Raw genomic sequence first — 17,770 nt, 5'->3', positions numbered from 1 at the left:
TGGTCTTTTAGCTTTTATTCTCATGGTCTGGGGAATTTTTTTAACAGTTGCCAATCAGTTTCCGGTCACAATTCAAAATGTTGGTTATGACCTATAAAGCCCTTCATGGCACCAGACCAGATTATCTCAGGGACCGCCTTCTGCTGCACGAATCCCAGCAACCAGTTAGATCCCACAGAGTGGGCCTTCTCCGGGTCCTGTCAACTAAGCAATGTCGTTTGGCGGGACCCAGGGGAAGAGCCTTCTCTGTGGCGGCCCTGGCCCTTTGGAACCAACTCCCCCCAGATATTAGAATTGCCCCCACCCTCCTCGCCTTTCGTAAACTTCTTAAAACCCACCTCTGCTGTCAGGCATGGGGGAACTGAGATATTCTTTCCCCCTAGGCCTTTACAATTTACGCATGGTATGTCTGTATGTATGTTTGGTTTTTATAATGTTTTTTTTAGCTATTTTAGTATTGGATTGGATTGTTACATGCTGTTTTTATCATTGTTGTTAGCCGCCCCGAGTCTACGGAGTGGGGCGGCATACAAATCAAATCAAATCATAAATAAATAAATAAATGTTGCAATATGTGTCTTGAGAAGCCTATATGAACTGCAAGGTGGAAGAGAAGAAATGGCCAAAACAAAATAATGGCTTATGCCTTTGCTCTAAGTTATTTCTAAATATTATGGTTGGTCACATGGACAAATGACTGCATTTGTCATTTTTAGCTACCTCTCAAATCCTTCTGTTGTTAATGGCGTTAAAGTTATTGTCACAGAATATACAGTAAGTTCTTCTAAGTAAAGCTCTTTATTTATTTATTATTTTATTTGTTAATTAGATTTATATGCCGCCCCTTTCCGAAAACTTGGGGCAGCTCACAGCATATAATATAAAACAATAAATACAAAGACATATCTAATTAATTTAAAACTACATAACCTAAAAACCCGATATATTAAAAATCAATCAAACAAATTCAAACCACAGCCATACATCACTTGGCCAGGGGACCGAGATGTAATTACCCCAAGCCTGGCGACATGAATATTAAAAGGCAAGGAGGGTGGAAGCAGTGCAAATCTCTGGAGGGAGCTGATTCCAGAGGGTCGGGTCCCCCATAGAGAAGGCTCTTCTCCTTGACCCCACCAACATTGTCTAATTGACGGGACCTGGAGAAGGCCAACTCTGTGAGACCTAACCAGTTGCTGAGATTCATGAGGCAGAAGGCGGTCCCGCAAGTAATCTGGCCCTATGCCATGTAGGGCTTTACAGGTCATTACCAACACTTCCTCATCTTATTATTTATTTATTTATTTATTTATTATTTAGATTTGTATGCCGCCCCTCTCCGAAGACTCGGGGCGGCTCACAACAAGATAGAACAAATCATAAATAATCCAAATAACTTTAAAATATTTAAAGATTTAAAAGAACCCCATGTACTAACAGACACACACACAAGCATACCATGTATAAATTGAACATGCCCGGGGGAGGTGTTTCAATTCCCCCATGCCTGACGGCAAAGGTGGGTTTTAAGGAGTTTATGGAAGGCAGGAAGAGTAGGGGCAGTTCTAATCTCTGGGGGGAGTTGGTTTCAGAGAGCCGGTGTCGCCACAGAGAAGGCTCTTCCCCTGGGGCCTGCCAAATGACATTGTTTAGTTGACAGGACCCGGAGAAGGCGCACTCTGTGGGACCTAATCGGTCGCTGGGATTTGTGCGGCAGGAGGCGGTCTCTGAGATATTCTTCCTTTTCCAATTGACCAATAGTGATTTTGTCTATGCTAATGGTATTCAAGTAGTGTTCTAGTTATTTAGGGACATATCCAAGGCACATATTACTATTTCTATTTCCTTTGCTTTCTTTTGTCATACTTGTTCTATTTCTATGCACAGGTCTATTAAGTTTATTAAATACTGAATTTTTCGGAGCATAAGATGCACCAGGGTATAAAACGCACCTTGATTTTAGAGATGAAAAACAAGGAAAAACATATTCTGAACCAAATAGTGTAGTGATTTATTATTTAATAAAAGACCAGTGTAGCAGAATACTTTTTATAAACATGTATACTTCTCAGAATTTATCCTCTAGTCATGTTAGCTCAGGAATGGGAGTTGAAGTACACAAGTCTTAAACTTGCACCCCTAACCCAGGGGTCTTCAAACCTGACAGCTTTAAGACTAGTGGACTTCAACTTCCAGAATTCTTCCTCCAGTCATGCTAGATGGGGTAATTAGAAGGCAAAACACCCCAATTTTTGCAAAAGAAATGGGCCATTGTTTGCCCATCTTTTCACAAAAATGGGGTGGGCAAAGGATCAAGGAACTCCTGAGTGCTGGTATGGCAAAAATGTTCCCATTTTTGTGAAAAATGGCCCATTTTTACTCTCTGTCCACACCATTTTTTGCAAAAATGGGATATGGGGGCGGGGCTTTGGGACAGCAAAAATGGCTATATTTGGTGTATAAGATACACCAACATTTCCACCCTTTTTCGGGGGGTGGGGTGCATCTTATACCCTGAAAAGTAATCCCCCCCCCTATGTTCTGTCATCTGTATGTTCTGCAATATCATTCAAACTTTTGTCTTTCTTATGAACAGTTTGGGCTTTTATATAGCAGGTGCTGTTTTTACAATTGATTGGTGATGATCTTGTCAATGCCAATGGTATTCAGGTGGTGCCCCAGATGTTTTAGGATTGTACTCAAGCCAGATGTAACTATTGCTACTATCTTTGTTTCATTTTGCTGCAGGCTACATAAAGTATATTTGTAGATCTTTTTTATTTTATTATTTTCTCCAGTTCTTTCTCTTCTGTTCTGCTGTCTTCAGGTACCACCAATCCACTATTCAGACATTTTTGTCTTCACTGTCAATTTTTAAGTCTGGGGTGTTACATCAAAGGTGCTCATCTGTTTGAATTCTAAACCCCAGAACACTTAAGCTACCGTATTTTCCGGCGTATAAGACGACTTTTTAACCCCTGAAAATCTTTTCCAAAGTGGGGGGTCGTCTTATAGGCCGGATACTGCGCCCATTCCACAGCTGCGGGCGGGAGGAGGCCGGGAGCGGGATTGGGGGGGGGAGCGGACCCGCGCTCACTTTCGTCTCCGGGGAAAGGAAAAAGCGCTGCTGTTGCTGCTGTCGCTGCTGCCTGAGGCGGCGGCACTCGAATCTGGCGTGGTGGAAAATCTGGAGGCAGGCAAAGATTTCCCACCACGCCAGATTCGAGTGCCGCCGCCTCAGGCGGCAGCGACAGCAGCAACAGCAGCGCGTTGATGAAGCCGGCGAGGGAGCTCCGGAATCGGTTGGCGCTCGCCCGACGCCTTGTTTTTTTATTTCCCCCTTTGGTTTCTCTTCACAGGCGGGAGTTCGGGAGGCAAGGGAGCGCTCGAGGAGACAGCGTCTTGCGGCATCGCTCAGCAACTTCTTTTTCCTTTCGGCGCCATAGCCATCCGCAGTCCCCGGAGCCGAAAGTGAGCGCGGGTCTGCTCCGCCCGCCCGGTTTGCAAGCAGCGGAGATCCCGGGCTGCTTGGCCGAGCGGGGCTTCCATTCAGGACGGGTGCAGGAGGGAGGGAGGGAAGGGAAACGCAGCCCTTTGCCTCAACCCGCGGGCTCCGGGGACTGCGGGTGGCTATGGCACCGAAAGGAAAAAGAAGTTGCTGAGCGTCCCTTCGTCATAAACCCAACGGGAGGCGATGCCGCAAGACGCTGTCTCCTCGAGCGCTCCCTTGCCTCCCGAACTCCCGCCTCTGAAGAGAAACCAAAGGGGGAAATAAAAAAACAAGGCGTCGGGCGAGCGCCAACCGATTCCGGAGCTCCCTCGCCGGCTTCATCGAAGCGCTGCTATTGCTGGACGACGCCACTCCCGCCGCCGGCTTTGCTGGGGTGGAGCGCCACTCCCGGCGGCAGGAACTGCGGGGGGTAGCCGGCGTAACGAGCCCTTGCCACAGCTATCCGCCGCTTCTTTGTTCTCCGCCTTGCCTCCGCTACTCCCGCCGCCGCCTTTGCCTCTTGCCCGGCGGGGAGAGCAAAGGCGGCGGCGGGAATAGCGGAGGCGAGGCGGAGAAGAAAGAAGCGGCAGATAGCTGCAGCAAGAGCTTGTTAGCCGGAGCGTACGCCGGCTACCCCCCGCAGTTCCTGCCACCAGGAAGCAGCCCCTTTACATTAGCGGTGGCTGCAACGGCACTGGCGATGCGGCCGCTAGCCGCTCCGAGCGGTGTGGGAACGCCCACCCCTCTCACAGTCCGGTCCCGGGCTGACAGTAAAGGGGCTGCTTCCCATCCTCCTGCCAGCTTGCTCAGAAGGAAACCTTCTGAGAAGGAGGATGGGAAGCAGCCCCTTTACTGTCATCCCGGGACCGGACTGTGAGAGGGGTGGGCGTTCCCACAGCGCTCGGAGCGGCTAGCGGCCGGATCACCAGCGCCGCTGTAGCCACCGTTGTGGGAGGAGCCTCAGAAAGAAAATAAGAGAGAACAAGAGAGAGAGAGAACAAGAGAGAGGGAGAGAGGTGATTCTTGAAGCATATGGTAAAAAGCACCCAAATAATAAGAAACACCGCCCCCCAGCCCACACCTGTGTTTGAAAAGAATAAAAGAGAAAAAAAAACCCAGCCCTCAACTGGTTTTGGAAATGGTTCGAGTGTGTATACACACACACACACACGTAAGGGGGGGAGAGAGACAGGGATGGAAAAAGAGGAGAAGTGAGAGGGAGAAGGAATGAGGGAAAAAGGGAGGAAGAGAGAGAAATGAGAAACATGAGAGAGAAAAGGGGGAAAGACAGGAGAATAACCCAGAAATGAGACAGTGGTATAAATTTGAGGAGGGATGATTGATGATTGACTGTATTTATAAGGGGATGTTACATGGGATTGTATATATGAGGGGGTTATTTGTGTGTGTGTGTGTGTGTGTGTGTGTGTGTGTATGTATGTATGTATGTATGTATTTATTTATTTATTAGATTTGTGTAATTTTGTTTGGTGGTGTGCCCCAGGATTTTGTAAATGTAAAAAATGTGCTGCGGCTCAAAAAAGGTTGAAAATCACTGCTCTAGCAGGTGGTAAATCAGCACTCCTTTTAACTGACAAGGGAGCCATTTCCCAGACTTTGATCATTTCCCCAGGTATTTTTGTACCTACTTGACCAACATTATTAGTGGTTGCAAAATTGAATGTTAAACTGGATGCATTTATTTCTGCCTGTTTGTATTTGTTCGTATGTTTAACCATTGAAAATGTACTTTTCCTCCAAAAAGAATCATCTTTCCATATTTCTTAGGCAACATTTTAAAATAACTTTAAAAGCTGAGGTCATATTATTCACCCTGCTCTGTATCATAGCACACTGCACAGTACTGAAAATTGGCAGGGTCACTAATTAAACCCGACAAGTTAAAATCTGTTTAAGTGACATTGCAAGAGGATAAAGACAGAAAGTGCGGAAAGAGGAAAAAATGGATGGGCTGTTTGGATTGCCATATCATGATATCACATACAGATTCTCATTCCATAATAGATTCTCACATAGGTGTCAGCATGCTGCATGTTAGACTGAAAGATACCTGCAGAATAGATGGTAGGAGAAAGAAAAATAGCCAGGTTCACCTTTTTGTGTTGACAAATTATGATGAGTTATAATAATAAACTTAATTGTGGTGAGGAGAAATATGAGAGGCAGACAAGACAGATAGACAGAGACATATGGAGAGATAGACAGAAGAGTGCTCCCACTTGGCTCTCTCTCTCTAAATAATTCATTCATAATTTTAACAATAAGATCTTCATCATTAGTAATTAAAATATTGTGTTATCATGTTCAGAAATGATTTTTTTCTCAATGCAAGTACATCATAGACCTAGACTCAGTCAGGTCTATGATGTACAGAAGAGGGGTAGTCTTATACGGCGAGTATATCTCAAATTCTATATTTTAACTGGAAAAGTTAGGGGGTCGTCTTATACGCCCAGTCGTCTTATACGCCGGAAAATACGGTACTTTATTTTCTATTACTTTGTTTTGTGGTCTCACCAGTTCTTGCTTGCAGGCAAATGGTATTTCCTGCACATATTCCAGTTCACCACTCTTGCTGCTTTGTCATGCTGTTATTTAGAGTCAGTCTGTGCGATGTTCTTGCAGCAGCTAACTAGATGGTTCACTGTTTCTTCAGCTTGTTTATAGAGATAGCATCGGTTGTCTGCTGCTGTTTTCCCAATTCTGGCTTTGTATACATTTGTTCTTAAGGCTTGGCCCTGTGTAGCCAGAATAAGTCTCTCTTTCTCTTTCTTTATTTTGCCTGCTCTTAGCTTTTCAAAATCTTGTTGTTATCTGTTTGTCTGATCATTTTTTAAAAATGCACTGACCACTAATTTGTAGCCTTACTATGTCTCTTTTCTAGTCTTCATTTGACATTTCTTGTAGACCAGCTTGTTCTTTCTGGCATTCAATAAGTGTATAGGTCCAGTGAATCTTCTTTATTGTCTTTTGGGCAATCGTTTTTCTTCTTCAGCTTTCTGGTGTATTGCAACTTTCTGTGTCCACCCACATTCTTTGGTAGGTAGTAACTCTCAACTTCACTGTATGGAAGAATGGCATGATTTATTGTCAATTTTTTGTCGGGTCTTCCTAATCAGAGCTTTTAGGTCTGCTTGAATCCAGTCCATTGTATTTACTATATTTCCCCAAAAATATGACACACACCAAAAAGAAGCCATATCATGTTTTTGAACACATGCACTAAAATTAAGCCCTAACCCCCAAATTAACCCTAATTCAGACCCCGTTTACCCTGGGGTTCAGTGGGTAGGTTGAGGCACACAGGGGAAAATTAAGCTGGGTGGAGATTAAGGGATGGAGCTTCCCTACTTACCAGGCCTCACACACCCTGACACCTACCTTACCTTTTTGGCCCACTTCTCCTATGTCCGCTTGCAACTCCTCTGATGCATCACTTCTGGCCTCCATTTTGCCATCACATTCTTCCAGAAAGTCCTCTGCAAGCAAGAAATGAGGTCCAAATTCATGCACACATCACCCCCGGCCTCTGTTTCACTTTCAGAGACTGTCATTGATTGGGAACTCTTTTATAAGCTATGGGGACCTTTCCAGAAGGCATCTGAAGGTGAAATGGAAACCAGGAAGTGCCATGTGCATTAATCTGGAGCCCATTTCTCAGCTGGAGAGAACTGGCAAAATGGAGGCTAAAGGCGATCTGTGCACATGGCAGCAAGTGGCCACACAAGTGGGCAGCAGTGGGCTCCTGATGGGCAGGGCAGTGGGCTCCTGATGGGCAGCAGTGGGCTCCTGATGGGCAGGGCAGTGGGCTCCTGATGGGCAGGGCTGTTGGTGCCGCCACTGTGAGGTGAGTCAATAATTAGACCCACACTAATAATTAGAAGAATGCCCAGATATTTTTAGTGATCTTTTTCATCGAGAATCTTGATGTTATTTCCATAGGACATCTTGAGTCTTTCAATTTTACTTACTTTTCACTGTTGACTATAAAGCTGACACATTTGTCCAAATCAAACTCCTTTATAATATCTTTGCTGTATATATGGATAGTGCAGAGTGACAATTCTATTTCAAATGTTGTTTTCCCATACAGCTTCAGATGGGTCATGTAAAAGAGATAGTACAGCTTTGCAGACGTTTTGATTTTTGATAGCCGCAGTCTGATTTGTTCAGTATTTGTGACAGAAGAATCAGAACAATAACACAGCAGTAGTGATAGTGATTCTCCTTGAAAGAATTCTGTCTTAATATAAACCTCACTTAGTCTATCACCATTGACCAGCAACTATGTCTTCTATTGTGTCATTGACCTTTGCATGACATTTCTGATATTCCTCCTCCTCCTCTAGAAATAACTTCTGATTACCCAACAAATCATGTGGCAGGGAATGCTATTAGTGTAGACCAGAGGTCTTCAAATTTGGTAACTTTAAGACTTGTGGACTTCAACTCCCAGAATTCTCCAGCCAGCATAGCTGGCTGGAGAATTCTGGGAGTTGAAGTCCACAAGTCTTAAAATTGCCAAGTTTGAAGACCTCTGGTGTAGACTGTATGTGAAATTTTATTCACCTATTGAGTGCTTTCCAAGAATCTTGGATAGGCATATGTTGTTTCACTGTGTTAAAGATAGCATTGCAAGATGTAAGACATTAGAAATAAACCAGCCTTTTGCAAAAAAAATAAAAATAAGCCTAGCTGCTGTGACCTAGAGGTGGAGCTCTTGCCTCACAATCAGGAGTTTGTGAGTTCAATCCTACGTAGTGGCAAATGTAGGATCTTCTGCTTGGGCAGCGGGTTGGACTAGATGACCTGCAAAGTCTCTTCCAACTCTGTTAATCTGTTAAAAAAATTGATTGAGAGTGATTTTGTCAATGATGATGGTGTTCAAGTGGTACTTGAGATGTTTTGGGATTACACACAAGGCCCATATTACTACTGGTGTTATTAATTAGTAGTAGTATTGTATAATAACCACCCTAACCAAGAAAAACAAATGCCCGCATAAATAAGGAAGCTACAATTAATACTTTCCTTTTCTGCAATTTCCATTGTTTCTTTTGCATTTGTTTTTATCATTTAATTATACTTTTAATAAAAATCCTATAAAATGATACCTTTTTCACAGAGGTCATATTTCTTTATCATAAAACAACATAAAAGTGGGAGAAAAAAAATTACATATAAAGTACCAATGTGTCAATCATCAATGTATATAAATAATCTATGAGACACAATAATTACGCCTTTCCTCCAGTGTAAATGTCAAGTCTTCACAGTCTTTACCAAAAAATAAAATAAAATCAAAGAACAAACATAAAAAGGAATATGCAGCTAGGTTCTTTTGATCACCTGCAATTCCAAATGAAAATGAATTCCCAAGCCCTATGTTTCTCTGCTATTCTCCCCCAAGATTGGCTGTCTGTTATAAACTAACATCTTTTCTCAGTTCATAAAAATGAGCTATTGAATTTTTTTTTTCTTTCATTCAGTTTCTTTCTAAGCTGGAAGTCCTGCCCATCAACCATGATAAAGACTGAGCTGCATGACAACAATGTCCCCAAATGCATGACAACACATCCCACAGCTGTCCTTAGCATAATGTGGCTGATTTCATATTGTGTTCTGGTTCATTTGAGCCTGCCAGCCAGCTAGAAAACTTGAGGTGGATGTGCATTTTCTACTTACATTCAAGCTAAAGAAAGCTATCTGTCATCACAGTCTATCGAAAAGAACTAGTGTTCTGTTCCAAATAAGTGATACCACCATCCATATTCATTATGTCCTGGAAAAAACATTTCACCATTTCTGTTGGGTAGTGGGAATAAGGGCAGGAGACAGACTTCACAGGGAACTTCTTTACTTGGCAACTTCTCTATACAACCAGCATCGTGTAGTAAGATAGCTAGTCCTTTTGTAGGGAACTGTCAGATGCATCAACCAATGGCATTTGAGAATTTTCCTGCTCAAATGCTGGACCTGGGTGAAACCATGTACCAATTGATACATAACAATTTCCTTTCCTTTCTGATATCCACACTTGCTCAATTGTGGGTTTGGGTTTTTTTTTACTGTCATTCATACTCTGTCTCCAAATGAACTGGCAAACTATTATTATCAGCTTGATTACTTCAAAATATTACCTTGATTTCAAGAAGGGTAATGATAATAACCATCACTTCATATGGTGGGAAAACAGAAGAGTAGAGGTAAAGATTTTCTTGTTTCACTTTATGGGTAATTTCTATACAGCATTTTACAGATGCAGAAATAAAATTATTTGAATATCCATACTGATGGAGAATGAATTATAGCTAACCAAAATTGTGGATAAATTGTGAATTTTCTTTTTTAAAAAAGATTCCAAATATTTTTAGTAAACCTACTAGAACTTTGGCAAACAAAACAGAGCTGCTAATATAACACATCAATAATATTTGGATAGACTACAAACAAATGGCTATCATTAATGACTAATGTGTAATAATGTTTAATACTTTTTTCCTGTAAATTAACAAACTAGATTTTATAATATTGTCAGAGGTTGTAATTACTAGGATGGCTTCCTTTGTTAAGAACTGCAGGCAATATACTTAATGGTAAGCCTGTTATAAAGTTAATTGCTATTTACATTTTCTGGTTAAAACTACTTACTACTTCTAGCAGTACCTAGCATCAATAAAGATTAGCCTCAGAGCTGGGTTTACAATTGGGTATCTCTTACTATACTCCTTGATTTCAATATTGTTGACTATGACATTCTTCTTTTTGTGTGGCTTGGAAATAGGAGGCACTATGTTATAGTATTTCACCTTCTTCTTCAGTGGTTAATTCCAAGTGTTTTTGTTGGGATGGAAGAAATCATGCCTTGAGTCCCATATCTTGTGGGTGATCAAGGTTTAATGCTTTCCCCCCTCCAGTTTAACAATTCCCTAAAACTTCTGGTGAGGTACCTGCAGTTTCAGGGTTTTATATCTTCGGTATGTGATAACTCCCCCAGTTGCATAAGGGAATCTGTTCAGATACTGACCAGTATTTGGAGGGTCTGGATGGAGAGAAACAGACTTTGGCTCTAATTTAATAGATTAACAGAGTTGGAAGGGACCTTATAGGTCATGTAGCTCAACCCCCTGCCATCTGCCTCCAACGAGGATCGAACTTACAACCTCCTGATTGTGAGACAAGAGCTCACCTATAGGCCACAGCAGCTGGGTTTTCCATCTTGATAAGACTGACTACCTGTGGTTTCTGTCCCTCCCCCTGAAATCAGGAATGCTTCCACCATTGGTCTTGGAGGAGGTTGTGCTCTCCATTTGAGTCTTGTAAACAGCGATGGGCTATGAGCCGGAACACTAAATTGTGCTCATCGCCGCGCCTCGTAAGTTCTTGCGGGACCAGCACAATTTTGCTGCTGCACCTGTGGAGGTAGCAAAATTGCACCCGTGTTTCGGTGAGGTTTTACCTGCGGCTCCATGCGCAATTTTGCTACCTTCACAGGTACAGCAGCAAAATTGTGCTGGTCCCGCAAGAACTTATAAGCCACGGCGGTGAGCACAATTTAGCATTCCGGCTCATAGCCCACCGCTGCTTGTAAACAACTTGGGAGTCCTTCTGGATGTCTTGGTTGTCTCATCACTTGACTACTGAAATGGAACTATATGCAACTGTGCTTGAAGAACACCTGAGAGTTACAGCTGGTTCAAAATGTAGCAGTAATTGGCACTTCTTACTATGTTCATGTGTTACTGTTACTTTGCAAGTTGGTTCCTGGGTGCAATTCAATGTATTGGTTGTTTTCTTTAAAACCATTTGGTGCCTTGAAACTGTTTCTATCAGATTACTGTCAGGAAGACACAGTCAGAAGTAGGAGAAATATACAGGTTGGCAATGAGTGTGACAAGGTTGCATACAACAACAACAACAGAGTTGGAAGAGACCTTAGAGGTCTTCTAGTCCAACCCCCTGCTTAGTCAAGAAACCCTCCACTATTTCAGGCAAATGGTTGTCCAACATCTTCTTTAAAACTTCCAATGTTGGAGCACTTCTGGGGGCAAGCTGTTCCACTGATTAATTGTTCTGTTAGGAAATTTATCCTTAATTCTAAATTGTCTTCTTTCTTTCCTTCCTTCCTTCCTTCCTTCCTTCCTTCCTTCCTTCCTCCCTCCCTTCTTCCCTCCCTCCTGATAATGAACAAACATGTCCAATTATGTATCATAGTTCTTCTATTGATTTTGCTAAAAATAGAAACTATTCTGAAAAGAATTATACTTGAAGCTCCATGCCTTTAGAGCTTTATCTCTTCTTTTTAAGGAGTAAAGAGTTATTAATGCCTTCCTGAACACATTATTTTTAAGAAATGAAACATAAATCTGTGTCCACCAGGTTTCAAATAAATTCCTTTATACATGCAAACATGCTTAGCTCTCAAAGGCTAACGTTACAAAATGAATATTCAAATGGTCCAGAAACCTTTAGTCCCAGAGTGTATTGTGTACCAGTATTTTAAAAAACTAAAACTGTAAATGTTGGTTCTACAAAAATGAACAAAAGAATAAAACTCTTTCTTACCATACTTTTACCTTCTGCACAGAATTGTAAAAAGAAAATGCATTTGTGCACCATTAACTCCTCCCAAAAAGCATTATAGGAAGATGACTTCCATTCTCCTGTCACAATGCATCAGTGGTCTCATATATAATATACTGAATATGTTACAAGTGTAGTATATGATATATTTTAGGACAGTTAATCTCATGTCCTTCAAATATTTTGAATTATAATTTTTGAAATCTTGTATTACTTCGGCTTTGGGGTTATGGCTGCTAGAATCTAGAATATTCAGTTTCATCACAATATTTAATCCATAGTGGAGTTTGAAACGGGATGGAGAACAGTATTTATACAGATGCTTAAACAAGCAACAGATCACTTTTCTCACAGTGTTCTTCCTGCCTCACTTTTTCATAGTTCCACTCTCATTTATTTCTGTAACATATTACACCATATCTATACATATCCAAGTAATTCTGATGCTGTATCCAATTACATGTATACTTGATTTGTAAAATTATATAAAGAGGGGTTATATCCCCTCTGTCTTTAGCCATTTTTCTTATCTCTGGCACCATAACAAATCAATTTGTGCTTCAGCTGAATTCTGTACTGGTCTCTGATCTAAATGATTTTTTTTCAACAATTCTCCAATAATATGAACAAAAATCCAGTGAGTGCTCAACTTGTCAATTTAGACTTTCCAAATCCAGTTCAAACCAATGCTGGAGATGTCTACAATCAATGTATGTTTATGTGCTTGGTTGGTTAAGTGTACTGGAGGTAATAGAAGCTCCACCTTCAAAATTATTTGGGATGAGTTTCGAATCTATTAGTTCTAAGAAAGTGAACAGGTAACACCATCTCTGTCTCCTGCAATTTAGATGTTAGCTCCTTTTGACTGGTGAAATTATGCAGGAAGGAACAGGACATCTTTGTGATTTTTATAATGAACATCTGGTATACAGTGATACCTTGTCTTACGAACTTAATTGGTTCCGGGAGAAGGTTCGTAAGGTGAAAAGTTTGCAAGATGAAACATTGTTTCCCATAGGAATCAATGTAAAAGCAAATAATGTGTGCAAATCCATTAGGAAAATACAAACTTTAAGGCTTAAAAAAAAGTGGCAGATGGACAAAGTGAATGCTAACGGAGTGGAGATGGACAGCAAAGAGAAGCGAGGAATGGAGGGTTGATTTGTGGTGGCTTAGGAAGCTTTTGGAGTGGCAATGTTTGGAGGAATTTGGGGCAAGATAGGAAGCCTTTGGAGTGGCGATTTTTGGAAGAATTTGGGGCAAGATAGGAAGCTTTTGGAGTGGCGATTTTGGGAGGAATTTGGGGCAAGGTAGGAAGCTTTTGGGGGACCAATTTCGGGGGCAATTTAGAGTGGTGTAGGAAGCTTTGGGAGGAGTGATTTTAGCAGCGAGATGGGGCAAAGGAAGCGGCAGGCTAGGGGGGATTTTGGCAGTAGGATGAGGCAGCTGCGGGGAACAGAGGAAGTGGAGGGCTAGAGGGGAAACTGGCAGGGAAATGGGGCAGCTCTGGCATTCCCCACCTCAGATACAAGCAAAAGGGGGCAGGGAATTCTGGCGGGGAATTCCCATGCAAGCAAATGGGAAATCCCGGCGATGACAGCCACAAGGCAGGGGAATCCCTTCGGCAGTCAGAGAGCGCAGGCGCAGTAAGGGAGCCCACGAACCCAGGCTCAGGTTCGTAAGATGGAAAGGGTTTTTAAGACGAGGCAAAGAAATCTTAAACCCCGGGTTCATATCTCGAAAAGTTGGTATGACGAGGGGTTTGTAAGACGAGGTATCACTGTATTTGCAGAAATGAGGAAAGATGTTTTATGAAAAAAGAACTAGGAAATGTAAACAAAAAAAAGTGGAGCAGATGATAGACAAGCCATTTTATATGCCTTCATTGCTTCAAAGAAGAGCAATAAAGTAGTTTGACTGAGCAAAGTTTAGATCCAGTTTAGCTCATCAATTGAGTTCTGTGCATTGGTTTATATCTTCAGCTGGTCTGCATTCCCAAGTGAAATGTAATCAATAACAATTAAAAAACCAAAGATCTTAGATAATATACATTTCCCTGTTCGAGATACAGAAAATTGACATAATTTAAACTAACAAAGCTAGCATTGTTTTATTGGAGCATCAGATTGAACTGAACTGGGAATACATATTGAATGGTTTCTTTTTTTCTTTTTCCAGTATTCAGAACCATGCAAGGCTTTTAATAATGCTATTGAATCTATACTGAAAAGTGCAATTATATATACTTTTCGGATTGTCTCTGGTACTCCAGTGAGACCTTTGGCAAATCACTGTTTATTTTTCCACAGACCATTTGTTAAAATTGCACCAGGTCAGCCTGCACTTGTTCCAGTGTCTGTATGAAATTCATCCTTTTATAGATATGAGAACCTGGAGAATTCTTTATTGCCTACCAAAGACAATCTAGCCAATTCACATAACAGATGCAGTGGGGAAATGAAGGTTAGAAGCAATTCACTGTAGCACAAAAGCACACTGAAACACACTTGAATGATGAGCTATGAAATTGATCTCTAAAGACGGATGCAGTTGATACAAAACAAAGTCTCTATTTTTTTAAAAAAAAAGTTTTAGATTGAAAACTGTAAGGGAATGTAAGTGTGTACAGAAACGGAACAGTTATGCCTGTCAGATATTAATACCTTTGTTATCAAATTATACATAATGTGAAGATTGTGAATGCAATCTTCCTTTCACTGTTCGCATCTCTGCCTGCATCCAACCATGATTATCTTTATAAGGCTGTCAGGACCTCATTGAAACAGGCTTAAATTTTTCTTAGCCGTTATTGTTTTTCTTGGCATTACAGGATTCTACTAGTTTCGCAAAAGTTAAAAATATTAAATCAACACATAATGTGACTAATAGGCACTGTTTTTCAGCCAGAATTGTCCTAGAGCCTGGCATTGGTTAGGGTTGAGAAGGAACTTGTGGCCTAAGGTGACACAGCTGGCTTTTCTGCCTAAAACAATTAGAACTAGTATCTCCTCTCATTCCTGATCCAGAACTTTGAACACTTTAATATGAAATCTCTCAGGCTCTTATATTTAACAGCCTTGGATGGATATTTTCCTCCTTACTCAATCCCATCCAAAGGAAGCTTTGGAGTGGGTTCAAATATTTGGGCTTTGTCACCCATTTCTTTGTGGGATAGTCAAATAAGTGGTAGTGTCAAGGAAGCTGGACAGCTGTCCCCACAATGCTATGCCTTCAGGCCCCATTCTGAATTAGTACTTTCACAAAGTTTTACATTTAAGAGAACAATCTCATTTTTCCAGGAAAAATAAGTGACTGAGGGTCAGGATGTACATCCAATTTACTTGTTATTTTTATCCAGTTATTTCAACTCATAGAAGCACACACAGTTTGCAACTTGTATTATTTATTTCTTAAATGAAACATTCGGTGACACATCTCTGTATACCCACTCAGTTTAGTTTATAAGGATAGGCTTAAGTTTCAAAAAATCAAGAGGCACCCCACAGTACACAGCACCTTGTAGTAGGTGATGGCTCCAAAGAACTATAAATTTCATACATTTTTAATATTTTCCTACAAGCTTAAACCATCAGTTTGGCCAATCTAAGTGTTCTTTACTCACAGTTCCCTAGGCTTTTACACCAAGGCAATATTGCTTCATTTAGTTCAAACAAGACTATTTTTGGGGGGAGACACATCTTTTTATGGGAAGCATCCTCCATATTTTGGGCCGTGTTCAAAGTCTCCATTCTTCTTCGCTGAACTAAACTGTTCTGAACAAAACTTACTGTTCTTTTGGCCTGCTTTGAATGAGTTTCATCTTATCCTCCATTTTTCATACAAACTGCTATGCTGAAAACATTAATATATAGATGCATAGTTCACCCATTACTTTAACTGTACATTGAAATGTACAGTCTAATGAAGCATGATTTGAATTACATTAAATAGCAATAGTTTATGTAAGATCTCTTCATTCATTTGCATAATTTTGAGGGACATTTAAAATATATTTTTTCTAAATAGAAAATATTTTTCCTAAATAGAAAATTAATTTTCTAAACAATTTTATAGACAATAATTTCCTAAATAATTTTATCAATAGAAATGACTAAATATATATTTATGTGAATATTTTCCAACATTCTAAAAAAATTCATAAAACAAAAATATTTAATACAATCAACAATTTAGAGTTGAATTTCAAAATACAACAGTAAAATTTATATTTCTGTCTTTATTTATCCCTGAATGCAAACTGTATTTCATTGATCAGATTATATAAATCACTATATTTTCACATTAATGCTGTAACTTCCTAATAAAGATGATCAAACATGATCTAAGTAGTGCCCACAAGATTATATGCTGCAACGCCCTGCCTGTCAATGATTACTTCAGCTTCAACCACAGCAACACAAGAGCACACAAGAGCCAAACTTGACTGTAAAAAAATACAACTTTAGCAATCAAGTTGTCGAAGCATGGAACTCACTACCCGACTCCATAGTATCATCCCCTAACCCCCAACACTTTACTCTTGGACTATATACGGTCGACCTCACCAGGTTCCTAAGAAGTCAGTAAGGGGCGTACATAAGTGCACCAGAGTGCCTACCATCCCCTGTCCTATAGTCTCTCCTATATCTCCTATATCTTCTCTCCTATCTCTTCTATCTCTTCTATCCATTATATCTCTTCTATTTCTTATATCTTTTCTGCTATTCTCTCTAGTTATATTTACTCGTATTTTCTCTTCTATACTCTTATTTTCTCTTCTATACTCTTATTTTCTCTTCTATACTCTCTTTGATACATTCTACTTGTATATATCCTCTATAACCTTCATTGTGTATTAATGTGCATTGGACAAAACAAATAAATAAAATAAAAAATAAAATAAAATATTTAAGTTATCATGGGGGATAGTTATCATGTTAAAATCCTACCTGTACATGAAAAATCATCAATCCGGATATATCCTGGGACACAGTTGCAGCGATATGATCCAGGCAAATTAACACACACTGTATTGGCATGACAATAATGCATCTTAGCAGCACACTCATCAACATCTGCAGGGAGAGAAAACAATCTCATGATACTGCAATCAGATGCACAACTCATACTTTCATAGAAGCACAACTGCAATAGGAAACATGCTACATAAAAGCATCCAAAATGTATTTCCAAAAACAAAACATTTAGAAATTGAATTCTGCTATCAACCTTGGATGTATTTCTGCTTGTTGCCAGCTTTAAAGGTAATATAAAGATATGCTTTAAGTGCTTTTTTAAAAAATATTTCTTTATCACTCTACCATCAGTCAAGAGTGGACAAAATGTAGTAATTAAAAGAGGAAAAGAAAGGAAGTTAATTATCAATATTTAATTAAGTCAATCACCATAGAGTGTTTAAATGAGAAATTCAAGTGCCCCTCATACTAGCTTTCTTGATTGTTTAAGCCACAATTTCCAAATGAAATTAGTTGAACCAAAGATGAGTGTCACATATTGAAAGTTATAAAAAGCTGAAAATAAAACCTGCTTGGGACAATATAAGGTATAATGGAGATATTCAAGTGATTTGTCTGGGGGAAAAATGTTTTAATCCTGAAACCAGCAGTGCTCCAGAAACATAAACCATTATTAGCTACAGAAAAAAATCAAGTAGCA

The 17,770-nt window shown here is 40.3% G+C and overlaps 1 protein-coding gene across 1 annotated transcript in view; it reads right to left on the bottom strand.

Moving 5' to 3' along the window:
- NELL1 (neural EGFL like 1) overlaps positions 1-17,770 on the bottom strand; it is a 478,454-nt gene that overhangs the window by 276,746 nt on the left and 183,938 nt on the right. Inside the window, exon 9 of the mRNA XM_070761843.1 lies at positions 17,044-17,169. Within this exon, the coding sequence (XP_070617944.1) occupies positions 17,044-17,169 (126 nt within the window). The remainder of the gene's footprint in view (positions 1-17,043; positions 17,170-17,770) is intronic.

This window comes from Erythrolamprus reginae, chromosome 1, assembly GCF_031021105.1.
Source record: "Erythrolamprus reginae isolate rEryReg1 chromosome 1, rEryReg1.hap1, whole genome shotgun sequence".
NCBI lineage: Eukaryota > Metazoa > Chordata > Lepidosauria > Squamata > Dipsadidae > Erythrolamprus > Erythrolamprus reginae.
This window is presented reverse-complemented; position numbering and strand designations above follow the sequence as displayed.